The sequence below is a fragment of the Takifugu rubripes genome, chromosome 1, assembly GCF_901000725.2.
Source record: "Takifugu rubripes chromosome 1, fTakRub1.2, whole genome shotgun sequence".
NCBI classification, from domain to species: domain Eukaryota; kingdom Metazoa; phylum Chordata; class Actinopteri; order Tetraodontiformes; family Tetraodontidae; genus Takifugu; species Takifugu rubripes.
The window spans coordinates 21,156,795-21,173,408 of record NC_042285.1 but is presented as its reverse complement, the minus strand read 5'-3'; the positions used below and the strand labels follow the sequence as shown (position 1 = coordinate 21,173,408).

Here is a 16,614-nt window from a genome sequence, read left to right as displayed (position 1 = left end):
TTGATTAAAATCCACATTTATACACGGAGATTGAAATGAGGCTGAGCTTTCAAGATCAAGTAATTCAATAATAGGTTAAATACGTCAGCTCTCCCCGGTTTTAGCAACTGCCTCCGTCATAATTTTGTATACTACAATCATAATAATATTAGTAATAACAGCAGCAAAGGAAATAAATTAAATGTGTAAATTAAAATCAGTCGCTGTCAGATAACTATAAGCAATCAATAGCGCCCTCTTCTGAAGAAATACGGTCACTTGAAGTGGATTGAGAATAAACAATTGTATAAAGTTCAACGTGTCTACGGTGCCAAATCCATCACCGCAATCTATTTTTGATTTAACAACTGAGTCATCAATCACAAAAACAAGGCAATTCATGTTTAAAACATCACCTTCTCGGTATTCCATCAATCATCTGACTCCTGACAACAACAGTTGTCATGTTACATAACAAGACTTCAGAATTTCGCATCAAGGCATATTAGAAGAATGCAGGCACGTTTGTGGACAGATCTGGGAGATTTCAGATCCATAGACCAAAGAGAGGGTTTTCTAAGCACACTAACGCTTCACCCTTGGTCTGACCGGAGAATTAAAGCATCACAGGGATCAGCAGTGAGTGTTTCTGTGCGGGTGCGCGGCAGCATCTGCGCCTTTAAGACCATCTCTGTGCGCATCCTCCTCCTCTGTCACGGATGCGCGCAGAGCAGCTCAGTATTTGTAGAGCTTAGCTTTCTCCGGGCACTCACATCTTTCCAGAGATACATTTTCGCACCACACACGCCTCATTAAACGTGCTAGGATTATTCCATCTTTGGACATTTATGGTTTTGCGTCAGTGATCGCAGCAGCGGTCCAAAGGTTCTTGCTTTTATTTCCTTATCTCCCGCACCCAAAGATAGAAACGCACCAAGATGGCTGAGTTGAATTTGGGGAAGGGGCTGACTGCGGGGAAAGTGGCCAGCAACGTTCAGAAAAAGCTCACGAGAGCCCAGGAAAAGGTAGGAGCGGCATTTTGACGCGTTCATGTCGGGAAGCGACGGTTTGGGCCACCGACCAGCGCAGCGGCTGCAGCGGCAGCAGCAGCAGCGGCAGCAGCGGCAGCTGCCACATCGCTCAGTGCCGCATCACGACGTTTAATCATCGGGGCATAGATGTTGTGTTTGCTCGAGATGCCCGCGTCACCTACTTCATTCTCAATGTCACGCAGCGGGCACGTTCATGTTGTAGCTGACAAAATGAGTACGCAAGCCGAATTTCATCCTTTAGAATAAAATCAATTGATACTGTTTTTCAGGCATTTGAAATAGTCGTGGGCCATATAACAATATTATGATTATGACGAAGAAACAAAGTCCTATGTTTTTTGATAATAAATACAACCCATAGTACAATATAAAAAGTGGGGCCTAGTCTATGCATCTGCATGTCATATAGTGTCCGACCCACAGGGGGGGCTGTGAGTTTATGATTCTGTCCTGTAAGGTGTAAGAACAGGCTCCGAAGCATAGAAAATACTGTCTTCCTGCAGACACAATGCTTATGGATTTATACAAGAGAAGTAATTCAAATTTGTATTAAATATAGACCGATGTGTTCATCTTTACTTTAAGCCAGATTTTCACTCAATGCTTGAAAGAGACAAATATTCCCTACAAAATTCCTATAAGAGATTTTATATGTTATTTATGACTATCGAAATGATTTATGGCTCAATATTTGTTTTTCGTCAGGTTCTTCAAAAGCTTGGCAAAGCCGATGAGACCAAAGATGCTGCTTTTGAGGAGGGAGTGATCAATTTCAACAAACAGTATGTGAGTAGAGCCACGTGTCACATCCGACCTCTCCCCCATCATCAAATAAAACCTGCCTGTCGTTCAGGTTTGGGGAATCGAGTCACAACGCTGTTGATAAATGCCCCCCAGTTTTTTCACCTTTTAAAGTGTGTGGTTTTACATTTCGACCTCAGGCTGAAGGCTCCAAGCTCCAGAGGGACCTGACGGCATACCTGGAAGCAGTGAAAGGTTTCAAGTTCTTAAAGATCCATACAGATTGACTAATCTGATATAAATAGATATACATATAGTCATAAAGATATAAATGTACTCATACAGCTCAGCATGCACATATCTACTGATGTAATTGTACATTTCACTTCTATAAATCATGTGTCACTGTCATCAGCTATGCACGAGTCCTCAAAGAACGTACAGGCGTGTTTGGCGGACATGTATGAGCCAGACTGGTACGGCAAGAATGAAGTGGATTCCATTGTGGAGGTGAGATACACCTTTATTAGCGTACAGGTGTGAAGACAACTTTGTAGTAATCAGTAATGATAAAATTGATTTGTTGATCAAGTAAATAGGTGTCTTGACTGCATAAAAAGCCACTTGATCATTCTCCCTTTGGCTTCTTATAGTGATTATGGCCCAATCACATTCAAAAGCATTGTAAAGCGACAGAGAACTAAACCAGAACTGTGTTACAGAACAATTCCGCTCTGTAATTTGTGTGTTTGTGGACGGCGCTGCAGGACTGTGACGTTCTGTGGACTGACTACCACCAGAAGCTGGTCGATCACGCACTTATCTCCATGGATACCTACCTGGGTCAGTTCCCTGACATCAAGGTGAGCTGTTGTCAGCAAATATCAGAGGTGCTGTCTGTGTACTCACACCCTAAAAACTTAGTCTTCACAACAAATACTTTCCCACCTTGTGTTTAGGCACGTATAGCAAAGCGTGACCGGAAGCTGGTGGATTACGACAGCGCAAGGCACAACTATGCCATCACTCACAAGTCTAAGAAAAAGGATGGGGGCATTAAAATTACCAAGGTAGATGGAGTACATCATGGGGCATTCAAGTTCACTGAATTTGACAGAGTTTGATTTCTCTCCCTTCTTTTTCGCTCCTGTCTGACAGCCTTCGTCCTTGTTGGAGAGGGCCACTCCAGGCTGGGCTCAAGGGCTCCTGTCTGCCCATAATGTTGCCCAGAGTAGTCTGTCACGGAACCAGGTACAATACTGCGACATCTCACTGTTTTCCCATGAGGGCTGTTGACTGCAGGATGGTGACACGTTGAGATGTGACATTAAGGCGAACCCTTTGTGTTCCGCTCACGTTTCCTGTCACCACCTGAAGCACACTGCTAGATATAGAGGATATTAGCCACCACACTAGCTGAATAAAGCATGCTCCTCCAAATACGTTTGCACTGTGCTGCGTGTGTGTTTCAGGCCGAGGAAGAGCTGGAGAGAGCACAGAAGGTGTTTGAGGAAATTAATATTGACTTACAAGAGGAGTTGCCTTCACTGTGGAACAGGTGTGTGTGTGTGGGTGTGTGTGTGCGCGCGTGCGTGCGTGTGTGTCTGGATGGGTGTATTTCCTGTTGCTGCAGGCTAATTACGGCTAAGATCTGCGCTACATTTACCATTCACATCATTAAGCCAACAGTTCAGCCATTGCTCTCTCTCTCTCTCTCTCTCTCTCTCTCTCTTTAGCCGTGTTGGGTTTTACGTCAGCACCTTCCAGAGTTTGTCCGGCTTTGAGGAGAAATTTCACAAGGAAATAAGCAGGGTGAGACTGTGGACCTCTGTTAATGTGGTTTATCCATGAGCAGTTGATGGGAAATGATGAAAATATCAAACGTGACTTCTCCAATCTAAAGTTTTTATCTTCTTTCCTCTCCTCGGCAGTTGGACCAGGACTTGTATGACATCTTAGAGAAACTGGAAGGAACAGACACAAGCGGGTTAGTTCACAGCTCTTTGATTTTTTAAAAATCAACAAGTTTTAAAAAAATAAAATTGAAATTCAAGATGCAGAAGGACATTTCCATCTAAAATGTAAATAAATATATTTAGGTCCTTACGTGTGTAACCGTCGTAAAAGCAGCCATATTCCAAATGTTATGCTAAGTGGCGATAAACCCTGTACACACTGACCTGAAGCCAATCCTGACCTCCCTACTTACAGAAAGACAGGTAACAGCGGTGCCACATCGTCAGGAACAAATAGGAGGTAACCTACAGTAGCTGTGGTGGTAACCACGGTGACACAATTTATGTCTGTCTATCATGCTCCCTGTCTGTCCGTGAGTCAGTCAGTCTGCAGCCTTGGTATAGATGTACAGTCGCCTTACTTGGGTTTAAAAGGTCTCAAGAAACACTTCAGTCAGAGGTCCAAGCAGCCTGAGCTGGAGATATCAAGGAGTTAATAACATTAACATGTTTATTGCTGCAGTAGGTAACATCAGGACCCCTAACTTTGATGCAGATGTAGACCCTTTTTTGGGGAGGCAGGTAAACAAACAAAAAACCTCGAACATCATTTTCATGCTGCCTTCAGGGTATAAAGATCCCTCATTAACGAATGTGAGTCACAGAAGCAGCACAAGCCTCAAGGAATGGCTTTGTTCGTGCTGGCTCATACTGTATCTCAATAGAAGATAAAGAGCTGAACTAGTAAATAGGCTGACCGAGGAGCCCTGCAATAAGCTGCAAGCTTTTCCGGCCCTTCACCTATCTTCAGATCTCTGGCTGCTTCCTGAACGTCTCTGTCATTGCTCGCTTTTATCGGACGCACACTTTGAGCCTGCTTGCATGGGCTGGAGGACGCAGAAGGGGCGGGATGGAGGAGAAGAAAGCCTCCCTCTTCTTGCATGAGAGCTCCTGTGGACCTGCAGAGCATGCCTCGGAACTCACTTCATCCGCTCTTTTAAACCTTTTGTAACACATTTTTCACTTAGTCTAGAACGTGCGGTACATCTTCTGAAATGTTGCATGTGTGCGTTTCCTTAGTGTCAAAGAAGCATCCAACCACACTCTCAGGCCCGGAGGACCACCACCGATCCCCAAATCTCCATCCAAGGTAGCAAAAGGTTTTTCCTCGCTATGAAAAAATTCTGAACACAAACCAGATATTGGTTCCGTATAACAAAAAGCTGATGTCACCATATGGTGCTTCTGTCTAGCTAAAGCCAGCAGTGCCTCCTCCACCAAAGGTGACCCCATCAAAGGAGATGAAAGCAGAGAACATCATCAACCTGTTTGATGCTGCAGCTGCTCCAGACATCAGCGTCACCTCCCCAACAGAGGTGAGTGATGATGGACAGCCAGGAACAGGAACCCCCCCCCCCCCAGACCTTCCACAGTGCCACACTGGTCACAACTTTTTTTTCTCTTCCTGGTTTCACTCTCTTTCTGCTCTGTAACCAGTTACTGCTCCATGACAAAGATGTGAACATAAAACAAAATTCTGCATTCTGCTGCCACTCATCCTCTGCATCTGCCTTAAGATGTACCGCACGTTCTAGACGAAGTGAAAAAAAGCTGCAACTCATCCCATTAAAAACAGCTTTAAAGCAACAGCAGCTATTCTATTCTATTCTATTCTATTCTATTCTGTTCTATTCTATTCTATTCTATTCCTTGTGGTTAGCCAGTGAGTGGTCACCTTCCTTGTGTTACCAGTTTGAGAGTCCTGCAGTGAGCAGCCTGTTAGACATGGACCTGGACTCTTTCACCACCACAGTCACACAGGTCATCCATCTGGCATGAACGCAGACTTTCTAGAGACTCTCTACTGCTCCTCATGTCAAGCTTCACAAGAGATTTTAGCCTTTATTCAGAGAAACCAAGACGCTGATGTTGCCATGCTGTCCATTCCCAGTTTAGTAGACCAGTTGTGTAAAATCCCTTGAGAAGCTTGGCGTAGTTTGAGGTTTGTGCTGCTCTTTCTGGTTCCCTAATAATGCTGGGTGATGGCATGAAGACCTGCAGAAGCCAGCTAATCCCAACAACCTGTTCTTGCTTTAGCACGATTTACAGATCACTCAACGCATGAAGTCTTGGCTTATCTCCTGTTCTGCAGCCTTGGGATTACTGTAAATGGCAAAATGTAGATTTGGAGTGAGAGGCAATAACATTGTTTTGTAATTTCAGGCTTTAAATAAGTGATTGTTACATCTGTCAGGTGGTCTACTCTATCATGTTTGCGAAGGCCTCTTAGACACATGAATTTAAAGGTTCTTGCAGAAGAACTTTCCGTTATATTCCAGTCGTGGTGTTGGTTGCTGACAGTCCCCTCCAGACTGGCTTAGGTCACCTGCCACTGCCTGTTTTCTTGCCTTGCTGGAGATCTGCTGCTACAAGCTTGTAGGTTTAGTAGCATGAGTCCTGCAATGGAAGCCACATGTGACAGGACGAAGAGCTTTGCTTTGCTTTGATGTGCTCTCTGATAATGTGGCTGTCTTTCTTTTGCATAGCCGGCGAACTGGGATTCATGGGTAAGCGACTCCTCCACGGCCCAACACGTCCCTTTAATGTGAAGACATTTGGATATTATGGGCATCATCTCCATCAGCATGTGTGTATTTTGTGTTACCTGTTTGTGGTGTCCGTGTGTCTGCAGTGTTGAACGTGGTCCCACTCAAGTGTGAACGGCACAGACAGAGCTTCTGCAATTCAGTTTCAAGGCACTCAAGGCAAATGTTTAATTTCGGACATGAATCCAGAATCAAAGTCGGCGTTTTGGAACTGAATTGTCATCCGTTCTTCCTGTTTCTCCTCATCTCCCCGTCTGCACGCATGTTGCTGCGCGGCGTTTTGCGCGTCGGCAGCGTGCATGGCGACACATGGGGAATAGTTCGGTTCTGAAAGTTGAGTGAAGTTGCTCTGGGTTCTAGTGGACTCTGGACGTGGACTGCAAGCGTCCGAACTGACCGGGCAGCTTCACCAAGCATCGCTTGTCTCTTGCCACCTCTGGCCATCAACTAACCTTTTAGTTGGTTCTTGTAAGAGAGATGTGCGTCAGCCATGGCGTGACGGTGCGGAGCGACGCGACACCTTCACTCTTACAAAGCTCCTTTCCTCTTTCTCCATCTGAACATAGTCGTGGAAAAAGCAACTCACAGGAGATCCATCATCTATATTCCGATGGGAAAAGGCGGAGAGTTTCTGCATTCTGCCCCCACTCATCCTCTGCATCTGCCTTAATTATGGGCATTCAGTTGATTGATTCACATAATGATGGTGATGCTCACTCGCTGTTCGCCATGGCAGGTTGAACTCGCCCACTCTAGGGTGCAAGTCTGTACCAGATCACATCATCTTGTGATCACAAAGATTGCCGTAGCATTCCCGTGACTCGCTCATAACGTTCATTGTCAGAGTTTCTGGCGAGCTTTCACGTGTAACTATGTGATTCATCATTCAGCCACAACACAGTTTAAAACACTTAGAAACATGATGTGGAATTGCACAGAAACAACCACAAAGGGCATTAAAAGATAGTATGCCTGAATGTTTCTAGTGTTTAAGCATTAAGATGGCTTCGTCTTGCTTCATTAAAAGGCAGCAGCCACATAGAAATACATTTTTTAAAGACAACTTTATCGTTTTTCTTCCATTTGTAGAACTAAACATAACAAGTTCATTAATTCACTTTCTTTTAATACACCAAATGTCAGCAACACCATTGAATCTGCCCTGATACCTCCCCCTTTCTATTCCAACCTTTTGATTTATGGACGACTTGTGATACCCAGACGGTAAAATGTCTCTTATGACCTTTGATTCCTTGAAACCTGACCCTTGCCCTGCAGTCTGAGGACAACGGTGCCCAGGAACAGGAGACCCAGGAGTACTATGACCCTGTGGCTGCTGCTGCAGATGCCTGGGGGGATGACGGTTCCTTACCAGTCCGTTATGACCCGATAGCAGCTGCTACAGAGAGCTGGGGAGATGACGGTACTGAACCGGTTCACTATGACCCTGTGGAGGTGGCTCAGGAGGGAGGGGGGGATGACGAGAAGCAGGCAGATCATTCGGCGCCTGTGGCTGAAGCCCAGGAGGGCTGGGGTGATGACGGGAGCCAGCCGGCCGCAGAGGAAGAAACACCTGCGACCGAGGAAGCCGAGGAAGAAAGCGTTCAAGCCATCACGCCGATGGATGATGAAGAGGGTCAGGTAACCAAGAAGAGGGGGCAAAGTGGAGAAATGCATCTGCATAGAGATGGTGGATGCATTTAAGAGTGTAACATATATTTGTGACGAGGTTTCAGCATAATGTGAAGACAAAGATGAGCTACATCGCGAACAAAGGGTCAAACGATGCAGAAAGATGTAAAAGTATGGATGCATCTGGACCAGCGGCACGGATGCTTCCACAAAGACGCAGGGAGAAATTTGAACCTTAACTGCTGAGTGAAGAAGACTGTGGCATTCTGCTCCATCTCCCACTCACTTTTAATCACAAACCCTCACATGCATTCTGCTAATTCTTAAGCTTGATGAGCACTGAGCTTTACTGTCACTCAGAATCTTTGCTGCTAGGGCTGCATGTCTTCTGACTGTCTCTGTCTTATCTGTCTTGTCCTTTTGTTTCAGCCTCACCCTCGAATCTAACGTCCATCTCCACCCTCTCACCTCTGACTCTTTCCCCTTCTGCTTCCAGGGCGAGTCTGCAGCAGACGCTCCAGCCGCAGTGGAGGAAACAGCAACACCAGAGGTGAGCAAAAACATCTGGAATAGGATTAATGTATGAAAACCTACACATAAATATTCATTCTATAAGACTTTCTTTTATGTGGGTTGGAACGATGGTGGCGAAAACCTTTTAGAGGTCAATTAGAGCTCTTAAACTGACAGAGATCATCCTTTTCTCGCCTCTGTGGATCGACTCTCTTCCTCATTAGCCTCCCGCAGCTGCAGCGCCTCCAACAGAAGAAGCATCGGAAGCTGCAGAAATGCCTCCAGGATTCCTGTTTAAGGTACAGATGTGAGCGATGAGGGAGAGGGAATGAAATCGTTGTCATTTTCAAATCCAGTCCAACCAGAGACGTATGTGGAAATGGCTGTTGTAGGTCCAAGTTATGCACGATTATGCCCCCAACGACACGGATGAACTGGAGATGAAGGCTGGTGATGTGGTGCTTGTAATCCCCTTTGACAATCCTGATGAACAGGTAAAACACACACACACACACACACACACACAGGCATAATCAATTTTAGGTAAATTGTCTTTCATTTCTTCTCTGAAACGTTAGGATGACGGCTGGCTGATGGGGATGAAGCAGGAAGACTGGAAGCAGAACAAAGAGAACGCCGCTAAAGGAGTGTTCCCCGAAAACTTCACCCAAAGGCTGTGAAGGAAGGAGGAGATATTAGTTCTGCCTCCCTTCCTCCAGCCTCACTGTTCCCTCCCTTCACCCGTGCTGATCTCTTCTAGGACTTTGGCCATAGAAGCCGGGCTGTTCCAGCTCTGGCAGGAATCGCGTGTTCCTAAGGTCTGAACGCAGGCCTTGGCAGCATTTACAAATTGCAGAATTAGCCATTTCACAGGTGCCGCTCTGCACCGTTCTTACTTCTCCACATGAGTGGAAACGACCTGAGAGTCCCATCATGTCCGAGAGATGCAGGGATGGGTGCCTCTGCAATGCCTACTGCCGTATTAATGATGTTTGATTCATCCAAACCCCTCCATCACACCGATAAAGCGGCCATTTTATGCATTCACCAGAATGTGTAGCAGACTGACCCTCATACAACCCTAAAAAGCTGTTTGGGAAATAACGCACAAAGGAAACTGAGAGTTGGTCTGTTTTAGCCACGTGTGTAGCCATCCAGTATCGTTTCCCACCAGGGCGTCATCAACTCAGCGAATCCTTCTTCCCCATATATCAATTGGTCCGGCGTGCACATGTGATTCCAGATATGCATTTCCCTGACTCGCTAAAATGCAGGCAGACAAAAAAATGCTGCTATGAACTAGGTAGACAGATATGATCATACCCCAGTGCTACTCAGACGTGACCAAAATGAGCCAGCCTCATCCATTAATTTAGAAAAAAAGTTTTTAAAAAGAATTCCATTCTCTTTTTCGGAGCAGCGCTGACTCCAATGCAGACCATTCAGAATATGCACCAGAGCAAGTTCTTTTATTTTTGTATTATGCAGATTACTTAATGTAATTACACACAGTTGCCAACTTGGGATGTGGGGGAGCGTTTTTGTTCTTCCGTCAGGTGAGCTGGTACCACAGGAAGTGAACCCTTCACCGAGTGTCTGAGTCTGCAGACATTTGTCAGGATGGAACATGATGTACAAAAAGTGGGAGAAATGTGTGATCGTATGTGTGTGTGTGTACTCTTGTGCGGGTTCTTGGGAAACGTAAATTATTTATCTATAGTCTAAAGGACAATACCACCACGAGGTTGTCAGCTGTACACTAATGTTATTTTTTTATTTATTTATTTTTTGACTTGACTAAAATGATTCCTTTTTTATTTGGTCTTTTCTTTCCCCTCTGGCTGCTACTACAGTTCCAGGTGTTATCGTGCATTTGTTGTGTACATGTGTGATTTTGCCAAACTGTGATGAAGGAAGCATATTCTATAAGGACATTCATATCTGTATGTGAGTAAATGTGAGCATGCTGAATTCCCATGTGTTGTGTGAACGCCCTCAGTTTAAGACAATGATGCTGAAACACTTTTGAGGCAGTTTGCTTAGAATTATTATGATATCAGCTATTAGAATTATTATCAGATTCTGTCGAGTGGGGGGTTTGCTGTATGTTCTTTGATTTTATTTTCTTCTATTTATTTATTTTTGATTCTCAAATCAGAAGTTCTGTCAGCCATGCCTCAAAATGATGTCGTATCGTCGTCCGAACCCAGTTAGAAATTCCTACACTGAGAAAGGATTCATGGGAGAAGTTTTAGTGAACCACCAGACTCAGGCGGAAGTGGGGGTTGTTTGTAATGTTTTTTTTTTCAGTATTTCAACCACTTGAGACGTGCATGAGATCTTCATGTGTATTTGCAAACTAAAGCAGTCACTTTGGCATTGTTATTTTTAAGGCTATTTAATTTTCACCTGGGTCTGGTTCCTCTCCCATCTGTCTCCTGCAGAGAGCCGTGAGACTGGGACGGAAATATCTCCCCTCTACCTTGATGGCCCAATAATAATGACAATAAATATTACTTTGAATCAGCTGTTGTGTTGGTTTGGTTTGGTGCATTTTATTTGTATTTCGTTGATACATTTAGTGCTTTCTGAGTTTATCACACATCGTTCCTAAAGGGCAGAGAAAGACGCTCATTCTGATACGTTCTCGTTTACATGAATGTGTCCAACAGGGGGCGCGGTGTTCTCACACTAATTCTAAATCAACGACGGAACAAAAAGCAGAATGATGAGGAGGGCTGCAGGACTGCTGCTGTCCGTGGTACTGAAAGACAGCAGCAGCCCACCCTGGAACCACAGATAAAGAAGCTTCATCCATCAGCCTAAAGGAAGAACTTTTCATTTATAATAGGCAAATAAAGGACACAGCCGTCATTGTTTATGAACATCAACTTTATGTTCCAAATACAAATAGTATGCTGAAAATAACCGTAGCTTACATTAATCTCTAAAAATAGACCTTTAAATAATTTTCCAGCAATAGCTTAATACACACATGTGACAAATCTGCTTCCCACATTTACCAAAATAGATTCTTAGTGTCAGAAATATTACAAAAAAAATATGGTTCTGAGCAGTCAGCCCCAAAGACACACTAAAGCCCGTCTAGGTACTGCAAACAGTCTTGGATGATAAATGGAATAAAATATCAAGTCAATTATTCAAGATTAAACTGGCCAAATGATGTTAATACAGTAGTAGAATATAGCCTGAGTGTTGTGCACGCCTCGACCCGGCCTGCACTTTGAACTGTTACAAAACCTTTAAAACAGGTAATAGACAGAAAAGAAGTATGTACCAACCTTACCATTCAGATCAGGGAGCCTGGAAAGCAGACAAAAGTTCTTTAAAAAATGTTTTGCCGCATGTTCTGGCGGTATGACACCCATCGGTGTTCCCAGCTCTTCAGATACACAGCTAACACTTACTTTACACAATGGCCCCTGTGCGAGTAAACCTCATTAGTATTTCCTTTGATTTGCTAAGCATCCTTTCCACAATCTCACTTCCCTGCTTCCTTCTCATCAGAAAACTCTGGTGTCCTGAGAGCGCTTGATAAAAAGCATTGAAATTGAATTCTTCTTTAAAGCTAGTGTAAAGGTAGTGTCATAACCTCCTCCCCGCCAAGCACCTTCCAGCCTGCATTCACGCCCCGGCGGCAAACAGACGCCGCTCGTCAGGAGTGATAATCATTCAGACCCACAATGCAGTTTGAAGGTCCGGGATCCTTCAGGCTTTCATTCATGCAGACACAAATTGAACAACCCTTATGTGAAACGCTCCTGGAGAAAGCACCCAGAACATTGTCCTCGGAAAGTTCGCCCGCCCGTCTTCCCAGTCTGCTGACGTCCAAAACCATTAAGCGGTTAGTTTCTTGTGATTAGCAGAAATGCGGATGACCCCCAGCTTCAGTCCATTAATCTGCTTCCCCGAGCTCTAGCTCTGTCCTCGATCCACCCCCCAGGGGTGAAAGTGTTCAGTGTCCAGCAGCATTGTTCCCAGCCTCTGCAGAAGCCAAGGATACCAGTGTAGGCCATCAGTCTGTGATCCTGAAGGTCCCAGTAGGGTGTAGAAGAGTCTGAGTGGGGCCAGGGCCCAGTGGGCCAAACGGTGACTGTCCACAGCAGCGTAGCACGATGCTAACACGCCGTTGACCACTATGGAGCCATGTTCAGTGAGAGGGGCGTACAAGCCCGTGCTCCTCTGTGCCCGCACGAAAGTCACAGGTGAGAAGGTTGCTTGTGAGCCCACCTTCCCTCCTGATGTTAGCACACACTGTCCCGGCTGGACCTCGCTCGCAAAAACTATCCTGAGGCCTCTGTCCCGGCTAAATCCCACTTCCTGTGCTGGGTCCAAATACAGATCACCGTAGGTCTCGTTCCACACACAGTCTGTGACGTAGATCAGGTGAGCTGCTGTCAGAGTGATACTGTGCCCAGCAACGGTGCCGATGGTGTAGAAGACCGACGTGACGTTGGGCCGGCGGTCCAGAAAGGACAGGACCGGGCTGTAGATGAATGGACCAAGACCCTCCGTGGCTGAGGAAGACAAGACACGGTCACCAGGGCGAAGGTCACGCATTGGCTTGGTAACGCCGCCCTCGAGGACGACCTGGGCGTCGCCACTGAAACAACCACCAGTTTTGGCCGCGACAGAATGTTCTGAAAACAAGAGAGAAGACGGATTAATTAAGGTTTATTCTGATGCTTGGAGGGGTTCAGGGTTCAGGGGTTCACACTAAGACCTTGACTTGACTGAGAGGGAATAAGAACGTGATATACCATAGTAGGTTTTGAATGCTGTGACCGGCCTTTTTCTTCTTGGAAAATGCAAATGATTCTGACTAAAGTCTTGAAGTCTGACACTTGAAATGTTAGTAAAAATGTTTTTTACTACCATTAAAAGCATTTTCTCTTCACAACTTAAAAATGCCATCATCAGTATCCATCTGCATATTTTGTCATAATAATTTAACCGTATATTAACCCGCATCGCACGACCTGTTGTTCCTCTGCTCTAGATTCAAAAGGGAACAAATCTGATCCCCGATCTGCTGGTTATGTCCTTTTAAATAATTTGGCCCTTTAAGACACAGTAAGATGAGGTGGCAGGAACATGGTAGTCAGTAATAGCTAATGGATAACCAGCTGATTGTATCACTGCAGCCAAAGCACAGCCTGGGGTCAGCGAGACAGGAAAGCAAGCAGACTCGCACTTCTTGGTTCTGTTTGGATTACAGCAGCCTTCCTGATTTAAACTGTGTCACATGAGGACTCGCAGCAATTCCTCACAAGGAAGGATCACGTACGAGCGGCAATCAGCGTGAACTTTGAATCCATCTGCTGCTTAAAGGAAACAGTGAAGAATCTGGGAAATGTTTCCAGAACAATACGAAGCTTTTAAAAAAAACAAGAAAGGGTCTGGAATGAGCCCCTCGGTCATCTAAATCCCTGTTTGTGTGTGGGAGTCTGGTCTTAAATCAGTCTTAAGGCAACCTAATATTTGACCAAGGTGTGTACGTCTGTAAGGCTGAAGGCTGCAGGGAAGGAGGGCTGTGATAAGACTCAGATAACAGATCTGAGAGAAACCTACTGGAGGAAAAGCAACAGAAAAACAAAGAGAGAGTTAATCATCTCACAGCCTACTAACCTCCCTGGCCTGCTAGAATGGAGTTTGGCATCAAATAACTGGCGCTGCCAGACGTGGGTAAAGGGTCTCTGTCTAGCAATTTGCTCCATTAAGAAAAAAAATAATAAAAACCTCAGCAGAAAATAATTCATAAATACAATTTCAGAAGCAAGACAAGGAAACAAAAACACATAATTTCCTGCACAGTGGCAATGAAAGGTCACATGATAAATACTGTGCACAGGTGCACACCCAGTTTTGATTGGCTCCCAACAGGCTTTTACACACACACACACACACACACACACACACACACACACACACACACACACACACACACACACACACAGATAAAAGGTGGCTGGGATCCCCCTTTAGTGATAATGATATCTGACCACAATAAGCACAAAGTTAATGTGCCCAAAGAGTCTCTGTCACATCTTTGTCTCACCTGATTTGACACTACAGTGAATGTGGGCTTTAGACTCGTAGTAAACCCAGTCAAACCCAGCTTCCACAGCCAACCGGGCCAGCATGGCGTACTTATTTCTGTCCCTGTGAAAAATAATGACACGGTATATCAGGCTCTTACTGTGGGCTTTCCCCGACATTCAACCCCGACACATATATTTCAGATTTGTAAGGGGTCGCCTCACCTGTCTGAGGTGGTTATATCAACAGCACGTCCCTCGTAGTGGAGCGAGTCCTCAGAGTGGTGACCGTCCTCATCCCAGCCCTCCGTCACTCTTAGCTTAACACCCGGCCACATGTTCATCACAGAGATGGCCAGAGAGTTTAATTTGTCCTTACAGCGCTGCAGACAGCAAAGGGAAGGAAGAAAAGGCGTTTTCTTAGAGAGACCTGACCCGAAGACATGCAAAAGATCTGTGTGTGTGTGTTTCTGTGTGTGTGGCCACTTCAGTTTTCCAGGTGAATAATCAAAGTACACACTTGCGCACTTGGGAGGATTCCACTTTTTAAAACACATGGCCTGAGGTCAAGATGCCTCTTGGGATTTATTATTTCAGACTGACTCAAATTTAATTTCGAGGTGCCTCTTTAGAGCTCAAATAAAGTAATAAAGAATGGAACAGACTTTTGTTGCGAGATTGTGCAGTTATCTTTAGAGCAAACACAATCACAGAAGCTGGAATAAATGAAGCAGAGGATTAAAGAGTGAATTTAAATCAATCATTTGGTTCCACTTTCTTTTCTTTTTTTTATCCCGCAGCAGCTGATAATCAGGCCCAAGTGAGTCCCTTCAAATCTGACGAGGGTCACATTAAATAGCCAGACTGCATCTCTGCGCATCTGTTGCCAGATGTTTCCTCTCCTTACCTGAGTCATGAGCCTGTCGGCGCCCGTTTCCTCCTCATCCTTGAAGAAAATATCCGTGTTGTAGTTCGGCGTCAGCTCTTTGAAACGCTCGGAATTGCGCGTTATTTTGCCCTCGGGTCTCCCGCTGGCCCCCAGGGTCTTCTCGGCTACGTTTGGGCTGAACTGTTTGTAGGCCAGCGGGATGAGTTTTTTGGGAAGTCGCCTCTTGCCGTACCCCCTGCCCGGTCCGCAGCCCTCCGAAGCAGGTGCGAGGAGGAAGAGGAGGACCAAGGCGCACAGAGAGGCGGTTAGACGGAGTAAGGAGATCCTCATCGCCCCGGGCTGAGGGAGGACTCTCCCTGGGGGAGAGAGACGTCTTCAGTACCTCGCCGGTTCAGTCCCCGACTACATGGTCCGTGACTGCCGCAGCATCGCGCCCCGCAAAGCCAAAAAAAAACGGAGCGCCGCGTCTGCGCCAGGCGCCAAGAGGACAGCAGCAACAAAAAAAAAGTTTTAGCTCCCCGCAACCAAAACGAGTTGAGAAACTTCGCTCCCTCCGCCTTCCAGAATCAACAGTCAGTGCAGGCTGTAAAGTCCGTGTATTTAAACAAACAGGTTCAAAGTCGATGTGGTGGCTGAGAGTTAAAGAGAGACAGATAACCAGGATGCAGCGTTGTGGTCGCTCTGCCGGTCTCTCTCTCTCTATGTATGTGTCACAACATCCGCCGCCGCTGCCCGCTCTCACTCCGCACACTTCCCTTCTCCATTCATGCAACAGGCTGCAGCTTCCCAGATGAATTGAGGGGATCTGAGTGATTCAAAGCGATCTGTTGCCACTCCAGACCGCACCCTGCCTGCGCTGCCCTCCTCTGCCGGCTGCCTTCTCTGCCACCCACCCCGCCCCTGCTGCGTGGGGACAGCTCAGGGCGCACTGGTGCGTCCTGTCCACACTCTGCTGGCAGGCAGGCAGGAAGGCGGCTAACACGCTGCTGCTGCCACTCCGCATTTGCAGTTGTTCTCTTTGTTTGAGCTCTTGACAGCGGTGTGTGCTTTTCTCCTACATTATGTAAAGTTCTGGCCGTTTCCATCAAATAGCTCGATGTATTTCTCAAGTTTGAAGCCATTGTTTGTGTGGTTGCGTCCTGGCTGCTTCTCTATTCCGGGTGTTTGTTGGTTGACTTGTTGGATTTT

The 16,614-nt window shown here is 45.8% G+C and overlaps 2 protein-coding genes across 4 annotated transcripts; one reads left to right on the top strand and one right to left on the bottom strand.

Moving 5' to 3' along the window:
* Positions 1–679: 679 nt before the first annotated feature.
* On the top strand, positions 680–11,006 carry bin1a (bridging integrator 1a). Of its 3 annotated transcripts, XM_029843944.1 has the most exons (19): positions 680–1,004; positions 1,737–1,817; positions 1,973–2,027; positions 2,188–2,282; positions 2,540–2,635; positions 2,732–2,842; positions 2,931–3,023; positions 3,245–3,330; positions 3,509–3,584; positions 3,704–3,759; positions 3,984–4,028; positions 4,808–4,877; positions 4,981–5,103; positions 6,274–6,294; positions 7,612–7,974; positions 8,462–8,515; positions 8,703–8,777; positions 8,871–8,972; positions 9,057–11,006. In XM_029843944.1, exons 1-19 carry the CDS (start codon positions 918–920, stop codon positions 9,156–9,158), a joined length of 1,791 nt encoding a protein of 596 aa, XP_029699804.1. In that variant the 5' UTR covers positions 680–917; the 3' UTR covers positions 9,159–11,006. The 3 variants fall into 3 exon arrangements, with proteins under 3 accessions (XP_029699804.1, XP_029699810.1, XP_029699819.1); XM_029843950.1 differs by lacking the exon at positions 3,984–4,028; XM_029843959.1 differs by lacking the exon at positions 7,612–7,974.
* A 346-nt stretch (positions 11,007–11,352) lies between these two features.
* Positions 11,353–16,318, bottom strand: LOC101066095 (indian hedgehog B protein-like). Its single transcript, XM_011610797.2, has 4 exons — positions 15,445–16,318; positions 14,763–14,920; positions 14,558–14,661; positions 11,353–13,139 (listed from the first exon to the last, which is right to left on the bottom strand). The coding sequence occupies exons 1-4, from the start codon at positions 15,754–15,756 to the stop codon at positions 12,415–12,417; spliced, it is 1,299 nt and encodes a 432-aa protein (XP_011609099.1). The 5' UTR covers positions 15,757–16,318; the 3' UTR covers positions 11,353–12,414.
* Positions 16,319–16,614: the final 296 nt, after the last annotated feature.

What these genes read in the sequence shown, in the direction of transcription:
- bin1a (XM_029843944.1), top strand. Translation starts at nt 918, where the DNA reads ATGGCTGAGTTGAATTTGGGGAAGGGGCTGACTGCGGGGAAAGTGGCC. An exon ending in ATACCTGGAAGCAGTGAAAG is followed by an intron (nt 2,028 to 2,187) that starts GTTTCAAGTTCT and finishes CACTGTCATCAG; the next exon opens with CTATGCACGAGTCCTCAAAG. An exon ending in GGGGCATTAAAATTACCAAG is followed by an intron (nt 2,843 to 2,930) that starts GTAGATGGAGTA and finishes CCTGTCTGACAG; the next exon opens with CCTTCGTCCTTGTTGGAGAG.
- LOC101066095 (XM_011610797.2), bottom strand. Translation starts at nt 15,756, where the DNA reads ATGAGGATCTCCTTACTCCGTCTAACCGCCTCTCTGTGCGCCTTGGTC. An exon ending in CCGACAGGCTCATGACTCAG is followed by an intron (nt 14,921 to 15,444) that starts GTAAGGAGAGGA and finishes TGCTGTCTGCAG; the next exon opens with CGCTGTAAGGACAAATTAAA. An exon ending in TCACTGTAGTGTCAAATCAG is followed by an intron (nt 13,140 to 14,557) that starts GTGAGACAAAGA and finishes TCTTGTTTTCAG; the next exon opens with AACATTCTGTCGCGGCCAAA.